The 22511-nt window shown below is 40.3% G+C and overlaps 1 protein-coding gene across 1 annotated transcript; it reads left to right on the plus strand.

Annotated features, from left to right (window-relative positions):
- Positions 1-1362: 1362 nt before the first annotated feature.
- On the plus strand, positions 1363-22012 carry LOC126109556 (aldo-keto reductase family 1 member B1-like). The gene is made up of 6 exons (XM_049914571.1): positions 1363-1585; positions 2149-2316; positions 6685-6885; positions 12226-12453; positions 21681-21778; positions 21859-22012. Exons 1-6 carry the CDS (start codon positions 1511-1513, stop codon positions 21899-21901), a joined length of 813 nt encoding a protein of 270 aa, XP_049770528.1. The 5' UTR covers positions 1363-1510; the 3' UTR covers positions 21902-22012.
- Positions 22013-22511: the final 499 nt, after the last annotated feature.

Raw genomic sequence — 22511 nt, forward strand, 5'->3', positions numbered from 1 at the left:
TCTAAGATTGAAAAATCAAGGTATAAGAAGTCACTTTAAGCCAAAGCAATCTGCTACACCTCAAGATATGAGCACTTGTTCAGTAGACGAGATGTTTCACAGTACTGAAGATGAAAAAGAGTTCATATCTTAAGGTATGCACTTTAGAGCCTACGTTACTCGGCATTTTTTTCTTGTTTCGTTTCATACTATCACCTCCCAAAATATGGGAAGTAAAGAGTTTGAAATAGAAGAGATCTGTTTCGCAGTACTGAAGATGATGAGCACTCCTATCTCTAAGGCATTCACTTTAGAACCTATGTTTACTTGACTTTTTTCCCTTTTTTGTTTTGGTCCATACTACCATCTCTCTAAATATGGGAGGCCAAGAGCTTTCAGTAGAAGAGATTTGTTTCGCAGTATGGGAGATGAAGAAGTGCTCATCGCTTCTAAGATACGCATTTTAGAGCCCACATTTACTAGACTATTTCGCTTCGAATGATCGTTCCTCCTGGGATACGCTGTATGTATTGGCATGCACATGTATGAATTCCTGAAGACGCTTCTGCAAGATGTTAGGTCATCACATTTACACAATATTCTTATTGCACCATTCTGCACATTGAAATTTTTTTTTCACCTTAGTTGCAGTCCAGAAGATTATGCTACAGGGCAGAACTGAATGAAAGTATGGAAATATACTGGAAAAGTTGAGATCTGCTAATATCAAACATTAGAAACATTAGAGTTATGCAGAATTTACATCCCCAAGTCCAGATATTCTGACAAATTGTGGAAGGAGTGGTTAATGAGGAATTCTTGCACTTTGATTTCGAATATCTGGGGTTTCCAATTTTCTGCCAGTTTACCAGAAACCTATATAGATTATTGCACCAGAGTATGAAACTCAGTTCTGCAGCAGCACTTGTAGTACTGTGATTGTGGATTTCAGAGTACAGACTTCTCTGGTCAGAGGAAGGTCCTGTACACATCTATATTGTGCGCACACAAAATACCGGTCAAATACCCTCCGTAAAGAATTAGTACTCATAGACTTGAGTTTTTGGATTTCATTCTGATATGCATTGAATAAAACTTTATTCGAGAACTCAGAACAAATAATTTTTGGAGATATTTTTTCTGAACATTTTCCCCTTGTTATGATGTACCAAATTTTGGCTGAAAAACAGTATAAATACTTCTTCCACAATCTTAATGATTGCAAACAGAGGCTGTCTGATGACCATCTCTCTAGTGTGGTACACCAAAATGTAACGTGTAAAAGAAATGAAGAAAAAATACTGAACTGTATTATGCAGTATTGTGCTTATCTCCAAATTAGTGATTCTGAGCTTATCACAGGGTAATTCTGTTACTACTCTATCAGTCGTGGAGTTGTGTGATAAAGATAGCACGAAGTGTCTTCTTATCTACCTATGAGCTGTGCTTATTTATACAGTCAGAGAGGGAGCTTGTAGCTGCTAGGTGCTATTTTATTACTTTATTCTGCTGCATCACTGAAGCTAAGAAAATGACACACAAACTGGAACACGTCACATTCTTTAATGGCCACAAGATGCCAATTGTTGGCCTGGGAACGTGGCAGGTAAGAGTAGATGACACTGCTAATTTAAAGTTGATCAATGCTGTGATATTTCTCCTAGGCTAGGATCCAGGCTGAAATTTCTGTATAGCTCTTTTAAACTTATTTAATCCTTTCATCGTCTGTTACTCTCAGTGTGAAGGAGCACCTGGTTCGTACAGATTGAAATTCATTTTAATTTTTCCATCTCAGTTGCATTAATACACAATTTCTGCTGCAGTGGCTACCGGTTTCAGGCTGACACGGCCATTCTGAACCTTCTTACTAACCATAACTAGTCATAGGATATGGTGCTAAGAGGCACAAATAGCTTCTGTACAGGAAGTCAAACCGTGGGCAGCAAGTACTCTCACTGATGTGGGCCTAAGTGTCTGCTGTTGCCCTTGACTGACTCACTACAGGGGTCCTTGCACTGTGTAAGAAGCTCAGTCTCTTTCTACAACAACCTTCACATATTTCTGTACTTCTTCCAGACACAACATATCCCAACAGAGAATGTCTCTGTGTTGCCTTTGTACATAACTACAGTGTCAGCTGTTTTTTTTTTTCTTTCCCTCCTCCTGCAGTCACCGAATGGCGAGGTGGGTCAGGCTGTGGACGCAGCACTGGAGGCCGGCTACCGCCACATAGACACCGCCTACGCCTACGGGAATGAGGCAGAGATAGGTCAGACCCTGAAGAAGTGGTTTGATTCTGGGAGACTGAAGAGGGAGGATGTTTTCATTGTGACCAAGGTAAGTGAATCACACCATTCACATTGTCAGAAAAGGGTTGTTTGTAACGTTAACAATGTCACTGAGCTAAGTGGACGACGGGAACAGAGTAAAACTATAAATTACTGGAATGTTTCATTAGACTACGTTTCCACCAGTACTGCAATAAAACCTCAGTGAACTGTCACAGGAACATCACTGTTCTTTTTTTTTAAATATGTATCATGCCCTCACACGATAGTAATAGTTTTAATTTTTATTGCGATGCAATTATCTATGGGTAAGTGTTAAGCAATGAAACATATTACATTATCCAGTCAGATGTTTCAAAATACAAACTTGATACAAAGGATGGAAAATAGTTCTTTCTACAGACACCTGTGAAGTTATGCACTTCACAGAAGAGTGAAACACAATAGCCTTTGAGCACAAGATTAATGCGTGACAATTAGAATCAATTCCACCATAGAAATATCAAGGAGTAACAGTGTGTGGAAACATTAACTGAAACTACCATGTATCCTCAGTCATGGCCAAAGCAAAAGTATGACTCAAATTCATTGGTACGCTAGGAACAAATGCTCATTCTCAGTTGAAGTGAAGTGAACACACAAACGTACTTGCAAACAGAATGCCATCAGCATCCTTAGAGTCCTGTGTCTAATGGTTGGTGTCTTCTAATTACACAACATTCGTATGTACGCTCCATTCTTAGCTATGACATTCTTTTCTGGGGATCAAATACACACGATACAAACAATTTTCAAACTGTAGAAAAGGGCCACTAGAATAATAAACAAAAATAGTAGTCGAGCTTATTGTAAAAATCTCTTCAAAACCCTGCAGTTTTCAACTGCATTGTGTGAATACATTTACCAGTCAGGTGAGCACATCAAAAATAATACTGGTAATTACTGCAAGAACACCTCTGGCTACAAGCATGAAACAAAATCTATACTGAAGTTACATTTACCAAGAAAAAATAAACACAAAACTTAAAACAGCACTTCTCTACCAGGGAATAAAACTGTACAATATATTGCCAAAGGGGATAAAGAAATTGCTCAAACAAACTTATTTAAAAAGGAATTTGATAAAAAGTTTAACACAGATAAATAATATATGTACTATAAAAGATCTAGCAGTCTACCTAACATTTTCACACTAAATTTTTTCCTCCTTTTTTTCCTTTTCTGGAAAACCTATTCACAAAGCTATAGAATATGCCATACTACCACTACACCCTCTTCACGAGCTCAACATATCACAAATTACAGAGGAATCCTGAATCAGTTTTTAGGCTAGCAGATTGGAAATTGCAGTACACAAAATGGTCCAGAAGTCAGCTGCTGGTGTGTGTAGTGTTATGAAACAGTGTGTGTAGTGTTATGAAACAATGTGTGTAGTGTGTGCAGTGACTAGGAGTGAGAAAGAAGGAACATTGTAGCATTAGTCTTTTATCATTATTAAATAATTTATTTATGCAATAGTATTGTTCACTAGGGATAAACTGAATGAGGCAGCACTGTTTTATAAAGAGTGGCCTTACATTCGGGTGTTTCGAAGTTCCAATATTCGTCCGACTATCCCGATGTAGGTTTTCTGTGGTTTTCCTAAATTATTTCAGGCAAATGATGGGATGGTTTCTATTATAAGGCCACAGCTGACTACTTGTGCCATCCTTGTCATACTAGACCTGTATGTATGTAAATTTCAGTATATGTGAATTAATTTATTTTTATTGTTCTTAAATACCAATACACGTTCAATATACTACACGCATTAATGCGAATGCTTCTGGTACAGGGAGGTACACTGGCCCAAGATCGAATGTGCCCGGCAGATTAACGGTGGTGGGCTGGTGTACCAGTCAGCTCGGATGTGGTTTCTAGGTGGTTTCCCCTCATCCCACTAAGTGAATACTGGGCTGGTTTCACATTCCACCTGAGATACAAACAACGTAAACATTCTGAACACATTCCCAGAGTTGTGCACAGAATTTACTCTACACATAGACAGATTGGATACATTGCTTATGTTCTGGTAGTGGTGGATGAATAGGAGACTAATGACCTTCACTGTTTGGTCTCCTTAAACACTCAAATTAGAATCAGAGCATATCCAACATCCTGTTAAAAGAGATCTTCTACTACTACTACTACTACTACTACTACTAGTAGTAGTAGTAGTAGTAGTAATGGCTTCATACACAAGGCATGTGCAGAAATTAATAGTACTCAGTTGTTTAAAAATGTAAAAGGCAATATATTTATGAAAAGGCACAAAGGAATTAAAGACATTAGCTGCCAGTGGGCACTGATTTGTATCAATGAGGAAAGCTGAAAATTCACGGCAGACCAGGATTCGAACCTGAGTCTCCCACTTAGCAGCCAGATGCGGTGACCACTATGCCGTCTGGATACAGTGGTCACCACAACCACAACCGCACGGACTACCCTAGTGTACCTCCTGTCAGACCCAAATTCTCAACTTGTTCCACACACTACTGATGCACCTCCTCATTAGCCTCATTACTCGTGGCATCTCACCAGTTCCTGCAAGAGTAATGAGGTTAATGGGCAGGGTCACTAAATCAGTAGTGTGCGGTATAAGTTGAGAGTCTGGGTCAGACGAGAGGCGAGCTACGGTACCTGTGCGGTCGTTGTGATCTCCGTGTCCGGACTGCATTGTGGTCACCGCATCTGGCCGGTAAGCGGGAGACCCAGGGTCGAATCCCGGTCTGGCACGAATTTTGAAACTGTTCCGTCAACATAAATCCTTGTCCATTGGCAGCTATTGTAGTTAATTCCTTTGTGTCTCGATTTATAGTGGCTGCAGGATTAAAATTGTATCTGTTCTTTTGAAAATGCCTCTAGGAGCAGACACCACATATATATTTATGAAAAATGAACACCAAACACCATTGTGCAACGCAGTCATCTGCATTCTCGGTGCACTTTGTGGAGTGAGGAATGAGCTTTTTGATATCTCGGACAAAAAGTCTCCTGCCACCTGTACGGCCCACCGTTTGACGGTACTCTGGACCTCGTCATCAACAGAAAACCTCTTTCCACTCGTAAACAACTTCGGAGAGGTGTAAAGGTGAAAATCTGAAGGTGCTAGATCGGCACTCTGAGTGGGCTGTTTGATGAAGTCCCAACTGAAGGAATCTGAGAGTTGCTATGTTGCTGTGTGGGAACGTGCAATGTTATCCGACAAGCACACTGCTTTCGTTAAAATCCCCTCCTTTTGTTCTGTACCACCCTCTGCAGTATTTTTAGGGTTTCACAGCACTGTGCGGCATTACTTCTTTCCCCCTGGGGCAAAACTTCAATAAGGAGAATCTCATTATAGTCCAAATGACAGAAGACACGATTTTTCAAGTCGAAACAAAGATTTTGAATTTAGGTGACGGTGTGGATGGCTGTCACCACAACACCATCCTTTTGGGGGTGTAACAGGCCACTCATCACCAGTCACAACAGAGTCAAGTGCTTGAGAAATACCCATGAGGGAGTCTGCTGACTTTGTGTTGATATGTAATTTGTTCTATTAACAACTTCATACAGAATCTTCAAGTACCAAGTGTTTCATTAATGACTTTGTGTGAATGAGAGCTGGATATTTCTGCAAACATTGCATCGATCTGGCCCAGAATCAATCAATAGTGGTCACAAATCATTTCTTCGCTCCCGTTCACCTTCTCGTCAGTCACAAATGCCCACTTCTCTGTTCACTGTTGACATTCCTTCTGCCATCTTTAAAGGCACGGTATCACTTGTACACATTAGTGCAACTCCTCATACCACTCCCATAAACAGTTGTGACAGCATTACAAAAATCTGAAATTGCAAGTTTCTCTTTGCAAGAAGAAACTGGATTATTTTTCTCAACTCACAGCTGTCAGGACTCAGAACAGTCACACTCATTTCAGCATAACACTACAACAAGAATTTTCAGCTGACCGAGACAAACGAAAGTGGATTCTACAGCTGACACTTCGAATGCAGGGCAGCCAAATTCACTAAAAAGAAGGAAACCTCTTTGAGCATCAGAGACTCAGCAGTCTCCCTTTCTAAGTCTGTCAAAATACAAAATTTCTGGAGCATTGCTCTTCTTTAGAAAATCTACTCTACAGTTTATTTGTGATGCAACAACCAATGTCAATGTCCAGCTGCTGATGTAGTAGTTTTGTAGCCACTCACAATCAGAAATTTGCAAGATTAAAAATGTATGGTGTCATTTCACTAATTCTGACTATTGTTATCCATAAGCTTTGGATGATCTGTCTTTAATCACTTCTCAATCCTTTATTATTCTTCAGATTATTCAGTAGGCTAAATACAATTTAGTACAATTTTAATGAGCCACATTTGTATCTATTTTCAGCTTCCATTCAATGGAAACAGAGCAGAGTCTGTGGAGAAGTACCTCAAGAAATCCCTCGAGGCACTGCAGCTGGAATATGTCGACCTGTACCTCATTCACCATCCTGTAGGTCACCTAGATGTGGACGGCTCTGTTTTTCCGAGAGACCAGGACGGAAAACTTCTCATCGATATGAATACTGATCACATCAGCCTGTGGAAGGTACCAACTTACTATTAATAGCCGGTACCGGTTAAGGTCGAGAAGACCAGCCTCGAGCACGGAGTTTCAACGGAACTCACAATTTGCAGCACTGTCCCCAGAACTGTTTGTGGCCCTACAGTTCTGAGTCGAGTGGAATGTCCGAACTGGAGACTTCGAAAGTTCTGTGATGAGCTAGGGTGCTACTTTCTGGATTTCCACCACAGGGTTAACAACTGCATGGTCCCCATAACCGGGTCAGGTGTGCACTACACATTAGAGGCTGCTACTCAGGACAGTGTGTGGGAGGTTCACAAGGGGTTTCTAGATTAGGCAACCCCCCATCCGATCCAGATAATGATAGCTGTAGGAAACCCATAAGTATCAGTGTTAGATCGAAAGAAATGCATCCCACAGGTGAGAGTATTAAAATCTTAACAGTAAACTGCTGAACCACTCACAACAAAATGGCAGTGTTTGAAGAACTCGTGAAAAGCAGTGAAGCTCACAGAAAGCTGGCTGAAATCTAAAATTGATAGCAATGAGATTTTTGGAGAAAATTTAAATGTATATCAAAAGGATAGGCAAATGGGAAATGGAGGTGGTGTATTTGTCACACTAGACAACTCACTCAAATTCTCTGACGCAGAGATTGTTTGGGCAACACTCAGTATCAAGGGTGGGCATAAAATGATAACTGCATCCTTCTGTCACCCACCAGAATCATCTCCTGATGTAACAGAAAACTTTAGAGAAAACCGCAGTTCACTTGCACGTAAGCTCCTCGATTGTACTGCAATCACTGGTGGAGACTTTAATCGTCCGACAATTAATTGGGAAAACTGTTAGTGATGGGCACGGTAAGATGTCCTGTGAAAAAGTGCTAAATGCCTTCTCCGAAAACTACCTAAAAGGGATAGTTCAGAACCCCATCTGTGATGGAAAGATGCTGGATCTAATGGCGACAAGTAGACCTGACTTCTTCGAGGATGTCCACATCGAAACTGGTATCAGTGACCGTGATTCAATTGTGGCAACAGTGATTATCACAGAACTGAGAACAACTAAAACAAGCAGATATATATATATTCAATAAACTAGATAAAAAAATCAACTGGGACCACAGTTGTGTGAGACTGCAGTCGTGTGTGCAAGTTGCATTTGCACGAGTGTGTACGTGTGCGTCAGCTAATTTTGAAGGAGGCATCACTGGCCAAAAGCTATATTTGTGACAGTCTTTTTGTTGTGCCTATCTGTGACTCGCCATCTCTGCTATATGGTGAGTAGCAACTTTCCTTTTCACAATATTGTTACATTCCATCCTGGATTTTCCATTGTTTGATTTTTACCTATAAATATTTTACTTCTTATTCATTCAGAAGGCTTCCGTTTTTTGCTACCTAAGCATGTAAAAGGTTTTACTAGTTGTGATATATTTCCCGCCATAGATATTTTGACAGAACCTTCTTTTTTACCAATTCTCATTCCTATATTTATCCTCACTCCATACTTTTCTCCCACTTCTACAATCCTCTCCACCGTAAATTCTATTTCGTCCTCTGATTCAGTGAACATTCTTTGATCATCCACCTACTTAATTGCCTTTATGCTTTCTCCTCCTAGTATTATGCTTATCTTTTTCTTACGCTTTCACCGGGAAGTTCGTCTTCGTGAACATTAAAAAGAGCAGCAGAAAACCACACTCTTACTTAATACCTCTTCAAATATCCGTCTAACACTGAAATCCTTGGAAAGCTACATTAAAGTAAGTTGATGAGTACATAATGTTTCTCTCTCTCTGGAAAATGAAACACTTAGTTCCTACTTAACATTCATACTCAAAAGTCCTAGAATATGTAGCTGCGTGTTTGTTTCTGAATGTGCACACGTGTCAGTGATTGGTGGCATGTGAAGGAGGATCGTCTTCAATCAAAATGTTTAATTAGCTTTTTTAATATATTTTTTGTTTGCCTTAAGCCTGCAGGCTAGGGAAGAATGATTGCATGTCACCTGATATTCTGAAGGGAGAGGGAAGCTCAAAAACTGTTTGGTGCATTTGGATGACAAACATACGGTTCTGCAGTGCTCATACAACAACGGAAGCAGATATTTCAATTATAAGCACAACTACCACGTTCTTTTATTCGGTCTCCTCGGTGCAAACTAGTTACGAATGAAAGTGGCACGTAAACGGACCGGGACGACTTCGACACATCGAGGGTCCCAGTATCTGCCCCCTTCTCAAATCTGTATTTGTCTAAAGTACAAACAAAGACTTTTTATTTTGTTCAGGTATGCCAGCTTTGTTTCAGGGTTTTTCTCACTGGTGAGAAACTGTAGACAGTCACTTCATTTCACTGTCTTAAAAATCAGTAGAATTAACTGGCCAGGTAACACTCTTCAAATTCTGTGTGTTTCTCACCACACATCTTGGCCAAAATTTTAACACAAAACCAAATTCAAATGTGTGTGAACAACTGAATGTTTTAATAGTGGCACATTGTTAAACAAAGCACCAAACAGGCAGAACTGTGGACAACAGTAGAACATGCAATCAACAACAAGATACGGAACATTACAAAAGCCACACTCTCGCCCCCCAAAGGCACGCCATATATTACGAAAACTCATAACGAACACTTCGTACAAAAAATACGTACAAAATTCACTGGTGTCTCCACTGTGCACAGTACCTGCAATACAATAATCTCAATCTGAGAACCTTACTATACAATAGCGACAACAGAACCGCCCTCCGCAAACCTCTTTGCGGTCGCCACCTTCTCCGGCCACTGTATAAATAAGTGTCCACCGTCCAGGTGGAAGCTCGGCCACGCCGCACCTCAACTGTCGACTGCACAGTCTGCCGGGCTCGTCGACACGCGGCATTCCGTATTAACTTCCGGCCAAATTGATGGCCACCGTCCAATTCCTATCGCCTGCAAATGTGTGTCGCAGTGACAACACTGGCTCACCACACTGCACCCAAAACTAGTCCAGACAGAACCACCTACGGGGGCCGACACAGCCCGGCAAAATGTACGTCACCAGATGCCGTGACTTCCGGCAGTGGCCGAAGTTGTCACAGCCGCTTCTCCCCGTCCCGCCAGACACGTCCAGACTCGGCCCAAAGATACGGACGGTCTCAGCTGCCGCGTCAATCCCGAGCCCCGACAACGCGCCGCGGGCTCGTCCGGCACTGGCCTCTAGACGGTGTCGTTATTGTTGTCACTCGGTACAGCTATATCGCTTCTTCCATCTCGTGCCACCCCAGCTAAGCTCAGAGCATCTCTTGTGCTGCTCAGACGCGCAAACTGCAGCCTATCACCAGACGACGAGTGCCAGAGCGGCACTACCACAGCTGGCTTTACAGGAAGGAATGAATGGAGTCCCAAAATTCAATTTCACGGTACAAAACGTCAAACTGAAAAAAATAATATTTTTTATTTCTAGAGACTGAATGGTATTACTGATGTATACAATTTTTTCATTTAAAAATATGGCATTTTGCATGTCTATCAAATTTTAATTTATCTTCATGTTATCAGTAATTAATAATAAAATGATGTTGTTTGTACTAAAACTTATGATGCACTATTTGTTAATTATCATTCAAAGTTGACAATACATAGATAATTTACGTAAAAGAAAAAAGAAGTTTGCTACCAGAGATAATCGAATTGGTGACTTTCAAATTACGAGCACATACGCTATGCAGTTATCTACCAGTGAGCCTTGCAAAATCGTGGAAATATTTTGCGTTTAACAGTGCTCCAAAATCTTTTGAGCTTTAAAGGGGTCTTCTTTAACACTTTACCTTCAAGTCCTGTACGGGTCGGGTCGGGTAGGGTCGGGTTGTTTGGGGGAAGGGCCAAACAGCGAGGTCATCGGTCTCGTCGGATTAGGGAAGGACGGGGAAGGAAGTTGGCCGTGCCCTTTCAAAGGAACCATCCTGGCATTTTCCTGGAGCAATTTAGGGAAATCATGGAAAACCTAAACTGTGACGGCCAGACGCGGGCATATATGTTCGTATACTGAAACAGTGTAATAGCCTGTGTAACAATTTAAGTAAATTTAACAATTGTGATAAAATAAAATTGATGCAAGAGAAATGTACTGAGGAATAGCTTAAATTTTCAAACTGTTGATAGAATAAATTAATAGTGTCCGTGGACATGACCCACAGCTGTGGGTAAGCCGTATCATCGCTATATCCTTTCTTCCAGAAGTGCTAGTCTCGCAAGGTGCACAGGAGAGCTTCTGTGAAGTCTGGAAGGTAGGAGACGAGGTACTGGTGGAAGTAAAGCTGTGAGGATAGGTCACGAGTCGCGCTCGGGTATCTCACACAGCACAGCAGTTGCTCGCGGAAGGCAAAGTTCCCGAGTTTGATTCTCGGTCCGGCACACAGTTTTAATCTGCCAGGAAGTTTGAAAAATAAGAGGACAATGCTTGTAAAAGACACTGCAGAACTGAACATCGCCCTCCTGAACCCTGTCAGCACCTGACAACACAAACGGAGCTCCAGAAGCAGGGATTACAAAGCAGGCTGGAATTCAAAAACAACTCGTCAATGATTTGGACACCCGTCAACAGGAAAACGTGGTGCTGAGGCCATAAAACTCTGACTATGGACCAATGGAGGAAAGTAATTTGGTCAGATGGGGTCTCATTTCATACTGTTTCCAACTTCTGTCCAAGTTTACATTCCGAGAGTGAAACACGACTGGAGTTATTGATCATTTGGGCAGCCATATTGTGGTATTCTGTGGTTCCGTGGGCCCTGTGATTACTAAGGTCACACCCTCCCCCTCCCCCAAAATGGTGAAGCTGTGTTTGAAGGCGACAGGGTCCCTGTCCTCATAGTCCACATCATCAAGCACTGGTTTTGTGAGCACGAGGATGAATTCTCACATCTCTGCTGGCTACAGCAGTCACCGGATATCAGTATTATTGAGCCTTTGCTGGTCACTTTGGAGAGAAGGATGCATGACCACTATCCCTTCCAATATCACTGCCTCAAATCGTCAATATTTTCCAGAAAGAAAGGTGTAAGATTCCATTGAAAACCAACAAGATCCATATTTATCTATCCCAAGATGACTGGAAGCTGTTTTGAATGCCAACTATTTTCCTGCACTGTATTAGGTACGGTAAAGTGTGTGTTTGTGGTGTTTCCATACTCTTGTCCACCCCCTGTACCATCTAAAAATGTTAACACCTGGCTGTGACCAACAATGTTTGCTGAATTAACACACTGTCATTTTTTTCCCTTTGTAATTCCTGTCCATTTTTGATCTTGTGCCTCATAACTTGTATGTAGACAAAATGTTGTCAGATTGTTACTACAAATTCTCGCAGCAGAAATGCTGTACAAAGAAGAATGTGTGGCAACTCTTTCCTCTAGCGTCTTCCCTTTCATCTGCTCGCAGAATCGTGCAGCTGAGCCCCATGTCGGACCCCGTCGTGGTGGACATCGCGCAGCGGCACGGTAAGACTCCCGCTCAGGTGCTGCTGCGCCACCTCATGCAGCACAGGATAGTCGTCATCCCGAAGAGTGTCAAGCCGGAGCGTATCCAGCAGAATTTTGACGTAAGTATGTGTGCAGGGGCACGGTTCACAACACCATTTATTAGTTGAGACTCAATGGAATTAAAGATATTTTAGGTGCCAGTGGGTACTGATCTACTGATCTACATCTGGAGTTTCAGATGAGATTATCTCGAAAACTATATATTGGGTAAAAATAGTGGGTAAGACAAGTTCGTAAGCTCGAAGGGGGACATCAAATGATACTACACGCGACCCCCAGTCCCTGCCACCTAGGGTGGAGCAAGGGGGGCAACTCTTAAATGGAAACCCCCATTTTTTATTGCTCATTCGGATTCTCCATAAAAAAGCAATCAAGTTTTGTCTGAAACATTTTTTAAACCACTGACACAGGGCACTGAAATTGAGAAAAATTAAAATTGGGGAAGAACTCCAATTTATTTAGAATGATTCGAGAAGGACGCATAAAATCGATGCAAAATGTGCACCAATTCTTTCATTACGCCAAATTAAGCTTTTTTTTTTTTTTTTTTTTTTTTTTTTTACAAAAAGCATCGTACCTGCCACAGTTTTTGATGGAGGGAGGCGGAATTGTATTAAAATCTTGTTAGGGAAATCTTCACAATTGCATTACTCACCCGACCGTGGCGCTACTGTGGCCATACAGCAAACTATGGGTCAGTATAAAGGTCAGTGCAATGCGATCCGACGTCACTTCACTTTCAGATTGTGAAACGTAAACATCAACTGATGAAAGTAAATTATTCTTTAGTGAAACATGGTGCACCTAATTTTAGGTGAATGCCATAACAATTATGCTGCAGCTATGCAGTTGTATGTGGATCATTTCCCAAACAGATGACATCCAAGCAAAAACATTGTTCAAAATTGCACTCAATGAGCTCGAAATGGATACATGCACCGTCCACCTCGTCATCACGAGTACAATGAAAATGATGCTTGCACCCTTACCATTCTTGCCTGTGTTCAACTGGAACCTGAAATGAGTAGTCGTGAGATTCAGAGAAAAACTGGAATACCAAAATCAACTGTTTTGAGGATTTTTAAGGAACATAAATATCATGCGTATCATATCACACTGACACAGGCATTAACGCCGAAAGATATGCAAATACGTGTGCATTTCTGCCAATGGACCTTGGAAATGATAAGAGGTGACAATGATTTTTTTAGATACGTTATGTTATGTTCACCGATGAAGCCACATTCTAAAACAATGGCAAATTAAATCGTCATGATTGTCATTATTGGTCACCTGTCAATCCACACTGGCATTTTTTTTACCGAAATGTTAATGGGGAATATTATTTACAACTTCTCCATGATGATTTGTTGGAGCTAATGGAAGATGTTGATTTAGTAATTAGGCAATGAATGTGGTTCCAATAGGACAGAGCAGCTTCCCATTATGCTAAAAATGTGCGGAACATTTTAAATTTACAGTATCCTGGTCAGCAGATAGGACGCAGCGGACCAATTCAGTGGCTTCCACGTTCACCAGACCTAACACCTCGTGATATTTTCATGTGGGGTTATTTAAAAAATATTGTTTATGACAGACAGCCCACAACCCGAAACAATATGGAGGAACACATTCGAAGAGCACGTGCAGCCATACCACGGGATGTACTGTTCAAAACTGTGGACAACTTTCGCAGACGATTGACTTCGTGCATTGAAGCAAATGGGGATAATTTAGAACAATTTCTTCATGGCTAATTTCCTTCTTAATTAAGCACCCCAAATTGCGACAGGCAAGGGGACTGACACTAATAAAGCACCCCAACATGTGAGAGGCTAGGGGACTCTCACTAATGAAGCATCCCATGGGAACATCATTCTACTAGTCCATGTCGTCGTTCCTGGGTAACGGTAGAAGTAGGATACAGTACATTTTGTACAAAAACAGCTTAATTTGGCATAACGAAAGATTTGGTGCACCTTTTTTGTTGATTTGATCCATCTTTCATGGATAATTCTAAATAAATCCGAGTTCTTCCCCAACTTTACTTTTTTCTCGATTTCAGTGCCATCTGTCAATGGTTTAAAAAAATGTTTCAGACAAAACTTGATTACTTTTTTATGGATAATCTGAATCTGCAATAAAATATGGCTGTTTCCATCAAGATTTAAAAGTTGCTGGAGGTCACGTGTAGTGCCATTTGATGTCCCACTTTGAACTTACGAACTTGTCTTACCCACTATTTTTACTCGATCTATAGTTTTCGAGATAATCTCATCCAAAACTTCAGATGGACTACCCTGTATGTCAGTGGGGAAAGTTGAAAATTTGTGCCGGACTAGGATCTGAACCCGGGTCTTCTGATTACTAGACATATGCACTGACCACTACGCTATCTGAACACAATTCTCACCTCAACCGCACAGGCTACACTAGCGCACCTACCGTCAGACCCAATACTCAACTTACACCACACACTACTCATGTAGGGCCCCTGCTCATTAGCCTCATTCAGACACGTACAAAAGAAGAGACACCACATATATATAATTACAGCAAAGACGGCCAATGGCCCCTTCAGTGCAGATGCGCACCAAACTCAAATTCGTACAGGAATCGGCGAGATGCTGCGAGTAATGAGGCTAATGAGCAGGGGCACTACATCGGTTGTGTGCGCGCTAGGATAGTTCGTGCAGTTCTGGTAACCACTGTGTCCAGATGGCGTAGTGGTCAGCACATCTGCCTAGGAAGCAAGAGACCTGGGATCGAATTCCAGTCTGGCACAAATTTTCAACAACCCCATTCATATAAATCAGTCTCACTGGCAGCTAATGTCCAATTCCTTTGTATCTCGATACATAGTGGCTGGAAGATATATGTTTCATTAGTGATACAAGTAACAACTTCAGTGTCTGAAAAACTGAGCAGTACTCATTGATTTTCCACGATATTGGCAATTACTGCCTTTATTTTTTTTTAAATTTAATTTCTTTTTGTGAAATATGTGAAGTGCAGTCAAATGAAAACAAGACAGATAGAAACAAAGCAAATAAACTTTATTATTTCAACAGCAGTCGCCATAACTGTCAATACATTTGTCTCTGTGGGAGATGTGACAGTCAATGCCTTCACGGAAAATGTTTGCGGTTGCCTACGGAACCACGATTCCACCTCTTTTTCCAAAGCAAATCGACGGTCAAAAATGTCTTTCTCGGTGACTCCAAAAATATGGAAATCGCGTGGGGAAAGTGCGAGACTGTACGGAGCACATATAAGGGCTTCGCAGCAAAGCTTCTGCACCGCAGTCGAAACAACCTCGACAACATGTAGGCCTACCCACAGCTGTGCACCTGGGCACAATCGTGGTTCTGTAGACAAACACAAATATTTTTCCATGGAGGCACTGATTATCTAGTCTCACAGCTGGATGTATGTACCAACAGTTACTTTTGACTTAATAAACAGTTAACTTAATCAAAGAACAAAGGGTTTTGTCACAAAGGGCAGACTCGACAATAATGTATGGCTTAATGACCGTGAAATCCTATTGGGTAACATACTCTGGAGGTAAACTACTCCCATATATGGATTTCCAGGCAGGGACTATTCAGAATGGTATTACTGGGAAAGACAGCACTGCCACTCTACAGCTCAGAGTGTGGAATGTTCATCCCTTAATCGGGGATAAATGAGATAAAACAAAAATGCGTAGGTTTAAGTGAGATATAGTGGAAATTACTGAATTGCAAAAGGCAGCAGAAACAAGATTTCTGGTCAGGAAAGTACACAAAATCAAACAGGGGTGACACAGATGTATGTCTAATAGTGAATAAAAACATAGAGACATGGACAAGATACTATGAATAGCATAGTGAATGCTTCATTATATCCAAGAAAGATGCAAAACCGTCACCAACCATGATAGTACAAATTTATATGCCTACTAGCTCTGCAGATGATGAAGAGATTGAAGAGAATTATTCACATAGTTAGGGGAGACAAAAGTTTAATTGTGATGTGGCACTGGAATTTGATGGTAGGAAAAGAAAGAGAAGGAAAAATAACAGGAAAACAGGTCCGGACAGAGGAATGAAAGGGGGAAGCCGCCTGGTACAATTTTTCACAGAACACAATGTAATCATTGTCAACAACCTGTTTGAGCATCATGAAAGAAAGCTGGACATGTGAAAAACACCTGGAGGCAAAGGGATGTTTCCAATGGATTACATAATTGTAAGACAGATTTCAAAACCAGATTTTAATATGCTAAACATTTTCATGGCCCCTTGTTGGCTCCTATCATTATTTATTGATTATTAGATGCAGATCAAAACTCAAGAAATTGCAAAAAGATTTGAAATTATGGAGACAGGACACGGATAAATTGAAAGCACTAGAGACTGTTGATTGTTTCAAAGGGGGCATTAGGCAATGATTGACTAAACAGTGGCAAGGAATACAATAGACTACAAGTGGGTATAACTGAGATCAAACAGTGAAGGCAGCAAAGAACAAAATAAACAAATTGACAAGTCCCAAAAGAAATCTGTTAGAAACACACAAGATACTGAATTTCATAATCAAAGGGACAAAATATAAACAATGAAGCAGACAAAATAGACTACACGTGTTTAAAAAATTAGATACAAGATTATGCGAGAGATTCTGCTTACAGGAAAATTAAAGAGACCTCTGGAGGAAAGAGAAACAGCTGCGTGAGTACCAAGAGCTCAAATAGGTAAGCAATGAAGAGAAAGCTGAGAGGAGAAACAGACATATGGACAGGCTATGCACGAGAAATGAACTTGAAAGCAGTGTTACAGAAAGGGAAGAGGAAGCAGATGAAGATGAGGTGGTAGTTACAGTATACGAGAAGAATTTGTCAGTGCACTGAAAGACAAGTTAAAACAAGGCACATGGAGTATAATGACATATTCTCAGAATCACTGAGATCCTTGCGAGAGTCACCCCTGAAAAAACTATTCCACCTGATAAAGAATAGATACCATCTTTTGAGACAGTAATAAATCTAGTATAACTGTGATCGCAGAAAAAAAAGAGGCTGATAAACAAAGAAGACAATAGGCATATTCCGTGTAATATATACGACTAGAGAAATACTGTCCCACTTTTGAGAGGAAAGCAATAATCCCAGTTGTAAAAGAAGATGGGTGATGACAAGTGTGAATATTACCAAATTGTCAGTTTAATAATTTGTGACTGCAAACTACTGACACAAATTATTTACAGAAGAATGGAACACTAGTAGCAGCTGACCTCTGACAAGATCAGTTTGGGTTCCAGAGAAGTTTAGGAGCACGTGAGGCAATACTGATCCTACGACTTATTTTAGAACTACAAGATAGGTTGAAGAAAGACAAACCTATATTTATAGTTTTTATATATTTGGAGAAAGCTATTGATAATTTTAACTGTAACACATTCCACACAACAAAATGAACATCGAAGGAAGGCTGTAATTGAAAAGGGTGAGAGGCAGGATTCTAGCCTATCCCCAATGTAATTTAATTTGCATGTTGAGCAAGTAGTAAAGAAAACTGATAATAAATTTGGAAAAAGAAGAGAAGAAAAAGACGGAGAAGGAAAAAGACTTTTAGGTTTGCCACTGACAACACAATTCTCTCACAGGTGGTAAAGGACTCGGAAGACCAGCGAACGAAATGGATAGTGTCTATAAAAGGGGTTATAAGCTGAACACCAACAAAACTAAAACAATGGTAATGGAGTGTAGTTTAAATGATTCAGGTATTTAAGGAGAGAAATAATTATAATGGCTAAAGTAGCGAGGATATAAAACGCAGATTGGTAATAGCAAGAAAAGAGTCTCTAAAAAAGAGAAAAAATTGTGGGTAGGTCACATAACTAATTCAAGAGGTGCTGAATACAACTGGGGAGAAAAGAAATTTATTGTAAAACTTCACTAAAGGAAGATTTAGATCGATAGAACACATCCGAAGGCATCGAGTAAGTATCAGTTTGGTGATGGAGTGGTATACGGGAGTGTCAGAACTGCAGAGGGGGAACACGTCTCGACTACAGTTTACAGGTTCAGGTGGATGTAGGCTGCAGTAGCAGGGGTGACAACCTGCACACGATGGACTCGCACGGAGAGCTGCACAAAATCAGTCTTTGTACTGAAGACAGCAACAACAAATCTAACAGTTGTACTTATAATACTGTTCTTTGGCAAAAGTAATGTCATTACATGTGTTGTTTTTTCCCCAAATATTTGTATGTCCGAATTATCTTTGAGCAGATCTGAAAAATAATTCTACATGTATGAGGTGTGTTCAAAAAGTAAGGTGACTTTATATTATTATGAAAAAATATTCACGTTGTCCCCTTGAAAGTAATCCCATTCGGACACAATACACTTGTGCCAATACTTGTTCTGATCCTCGAAACACTTCTCATAAGCACTTTTTGGAACAGCCTAGAGTACTTTAAGTGATGCAGTTTTCATTTCCTCAATCGTTGAAACCTTCATCCTTTCATATGTCTCTTCAGTTTTGGGAACAGAAAAAAGTCACAGGTGGCCAAATCTGGTGACTGTGGTGCCAAGGCACGATTGTCGTGTTGTTTCTGGCCAAAAAATCTCTCACGAGCAATGACAAATGAGCAGGTGCGTCATCGTGATTCGAAAACCACGAACTGTTCTGGATATTTTTTGTGTACTGCTTCTCACAAACGACGTATAGAGGTAATACTCCTTATTGACCGTACAACCTCGAGGCAAAAATTCGTGATGTGTTACGGTACAGTGATTCGATCGAACTTGGCGTGCTTTTTCGGCGGCGTCTCTCCGGGATGCTTCCATTAAGATTACTGGGCTTCGGTTTCAACGTCATAATCGTAAACCCGTGTTCTGTCACCAGTTATGACCCTTTGAGCAAGTCAGGATCATCACTGACACCATTCGAGAGATGAGCGATGCTCGCCCGACAGTTCTTCTGATCAAAATTGAAAACTTTTGGAACAAACTTCGCTGACACACGTCTCGTGCCCAAAATATCCGAAAAAATTTGTATACCTATACTCTACAAACCACTATAATGTGCACAGCAGAGGGTACATCTCTCTTTACCAATCGTTAGGGTTTCTTTCTGTTCCATTCACGTACAATGCGTCGAAAGAATGATTTTTGAATGCACTGTGTGTGCAGTAATTATTCTAATCTTATCTTCACAATCCCTAAGTGGGCAGTATGTAGGGGGTTGTAATATATTCCTGGAGTAACCATTTAAAGCCAGTTCTTGAAAATTTGTCAATAGACTTTCTCTGGATATTTTACATCTGTCTTCCAGTAAGTCTGTGACACTCTCCCACCGATCAAACAACCCTGTGACCATTTGTGCTGCCCTCCTCTCTATACATTCAATATCCCCCGTCAGTCCTATTTGGTACGGGTCCCACACACTCGAGCAATATTGTAGAATGGGTTGCACTAATGATTTGTAAACACTCTCCTTTGTAGACAGATCACACGTCCCCAGTATTCTGCCAACAAACCAAAGTCAACCCCATGCTTTACCCACAACTGAGCCTATATGATCAGTCTTTTTCTACAAATTGTTACACCAAGGTATTTGTAAGAGCTGGTCGATTCCAACTCATTGATACTAGAGTCAAAGGATTTTATGCTTTTTGTTTTCATTTTGTAAAGTGCAAAATTTTACATTTCTGAACATTTAAAGCAAGTTGCCAATCTTTGCACCACTTTGAAATCTTATCAAAATGTGACAGACTATTATGCAGCTTCTTTCAGTCAGTACTTCATTATGTATAACTGCATGATCTGCAAAAAGCCTGTGTTTACTATTAATATTGTCTGACAGGTCATTAATATACAACATTAACAGCAGGAGTGCAATCACACTTCCCGGGGCACATCTGAAATTACTTCTACATCTTACCATGACTCTCCATTCGAGATTTGTTCTCCCTACCAAAAAAATCCTCAATCCGGTCACAAGTTTGATATGATTGTACTTTTGACAATAAGTGCAGATGTGGTACTGAGTCAAATGCTTCTAACACATCAAAGAATACTGCATTTACCTGACAGCCTTGATCCAAAGCTTTCATGTCATATAAGAAAAGTGTGAGTTAGGTTTTTGCATTATAGTTGTTTCGAGATTCCTTGCTGGTTGGCATTGCGAGGTCATTCAGTTAAAGGTACCTCATTACGTTTCAGCTCAGAATATGATCTAAGACTCAACAACAAATCAATGTCAAGAATACTAGTAGTTTTGTGGCTCACTTTTACTACCCTTCCCGTAGATGGGTGAGATCTGTGCTTTCTTTGAACTATTGTTTGAATGACCTACAATTGACCGTAGTTAGAAGAGGTGCAAACAAAGCCACAAATTCAGTATAGAATCCAATAGGGATTCCACCGGGGCCTGGAGCTCTGTACAATTTTAATGATTTCATCTGTTTCTCAACACCACTGACACTAATACTAATTTCACTCATCTTTTCAATGTCAAAGTTGATCAAATTGGTTGCGTTATTGACATTTTTTGGTTCAAAGTGAAATCATTTGCAATTTTTTATTCATATTAACAATGTCTGTGAAGATCTGTGGCTGGAAAAATTCAGGAAGACACTGAATAATCCTTCTCCTCCACTGTTGGTACTTTTTATTTGTTACAGTTTCCAATTTTGAGGTTGTCTCTTTCATTACCAAATGTTACATAGCACATGATATCTGCCAGAGTAAAAAAAAAAAAAATATACCTCAAACCAACCGCTGATACAGTGAAGTTGATTGTGATTGTGGTTTTTTATGCGTTCAAACCCCATCTCAATCAGACCGGTTAATGACTTCGAGAACACACATTCAACTGTTACTCCCACTCTGGCAAACGAGTGAGCAAGATAAGACCATGATCTACATTCAGTTTCAGTCCTTTTCTTCTCAGTTTTGAGTCTCGTTTTTTTCCGTATCAACATTTTTTAGTTCTCTCTCCTGTTCTCAAGTGAGTGACAGAAAGGAAGTGAAAGTACTCTCGAGGTCATTACAGACAGCACACTTACTCGGGCTGATTGCAGAACTTCTGAGAAAACCAGCCCAGAATTCAACTAGAATAATTTATGTAAATCTGAACTCTGTGGTTCTCTGCATGAGTCTGGTGCCTTGACCACTTTCTTTCTGATGTAACTGTCATTCCTAATACTTTTCTTCACATTACACAATAATTGGCTTCTTTCATCTTTACAGTTGTGCTTGTCATTCATATTTAAAATCACACAAAACTTTCAGGTGTTTGATTTTGAACTGACACCAGAGGATATGGAGAAATTGGACACTCTCGATATGGGACCAAAGGGACGGATGTTTGGTGATAGCATTGGTCCGGAGTAAGTGTTTTCCTTCACACTGAGTAGACTGTCAGATTCATCAGCACATTATTTTTGAATGACCATTATCTGTGTTCCAGGAGATTGAGACATCCAGAATACCCATTCAAGGAGCGCTACTAGAACAACAAAAGCTGCATTACACCATCTGCTTTTGGCAAGTGGACGATGGCGACAAGATTTACGCAGTAGTAAGTTTGTACAACATACTCAACTTGCACCTGTACTTTTATTATTTACTGTTAACATTTTTATAAACTATCTAAATATGTAATTATTATTAAACAGTAAAATAAATGGAAGAAGAATATATCCTTTGCTTTATTTCTTGAAGGGAAGAAACTTGGAAAAACCCAAATGTTTTATAATATGTCAATCTGTAACACCGAAAATGCAGGACGCATGGCACCTGCTACTGGTATATAATTTTTTTTTTTTAACTGTATGTAAATATTTGTAATTTAAATGCTTTCTTTTAATAAGTAAGGGCATTGCTTCACTGTATGTGTACATTTAGGTAGAAATCTGTCAACGTTTCATTGTATTTATCTGCTTCTTACTGTGAAACTCAGTGATCACTATAGAGTATAGGATCACTGGTGAAACTTGTAAGCTCTGGGAAAAAGCCAAAGGAATTGTTATTTGCAGTGCTTGTGCTTTGTAAAATCTTGGGGTAGGGAGTTGCTGTGCAGAGCGTGCGGAGAAAGCGGGAGATGGGTTCCTGCGCTTGTAG

The sequence above is a fragment of the Schistocerca cancellata genome, chromosome 12 (assembly GCF_023864275.1).
Source record: "Schistocerca cancellata isolate TAMUIC-IGC-003103 chromosome 12, iqSchCanc2.1, whole genome shotgun sequence".
NCBI classification, from domain to species: Eukaryota; Metazoa; Arthropoda; class Insecta; order Orthoptera; family Acrididae; genus Schistocerca; species Schistocerca cancellata.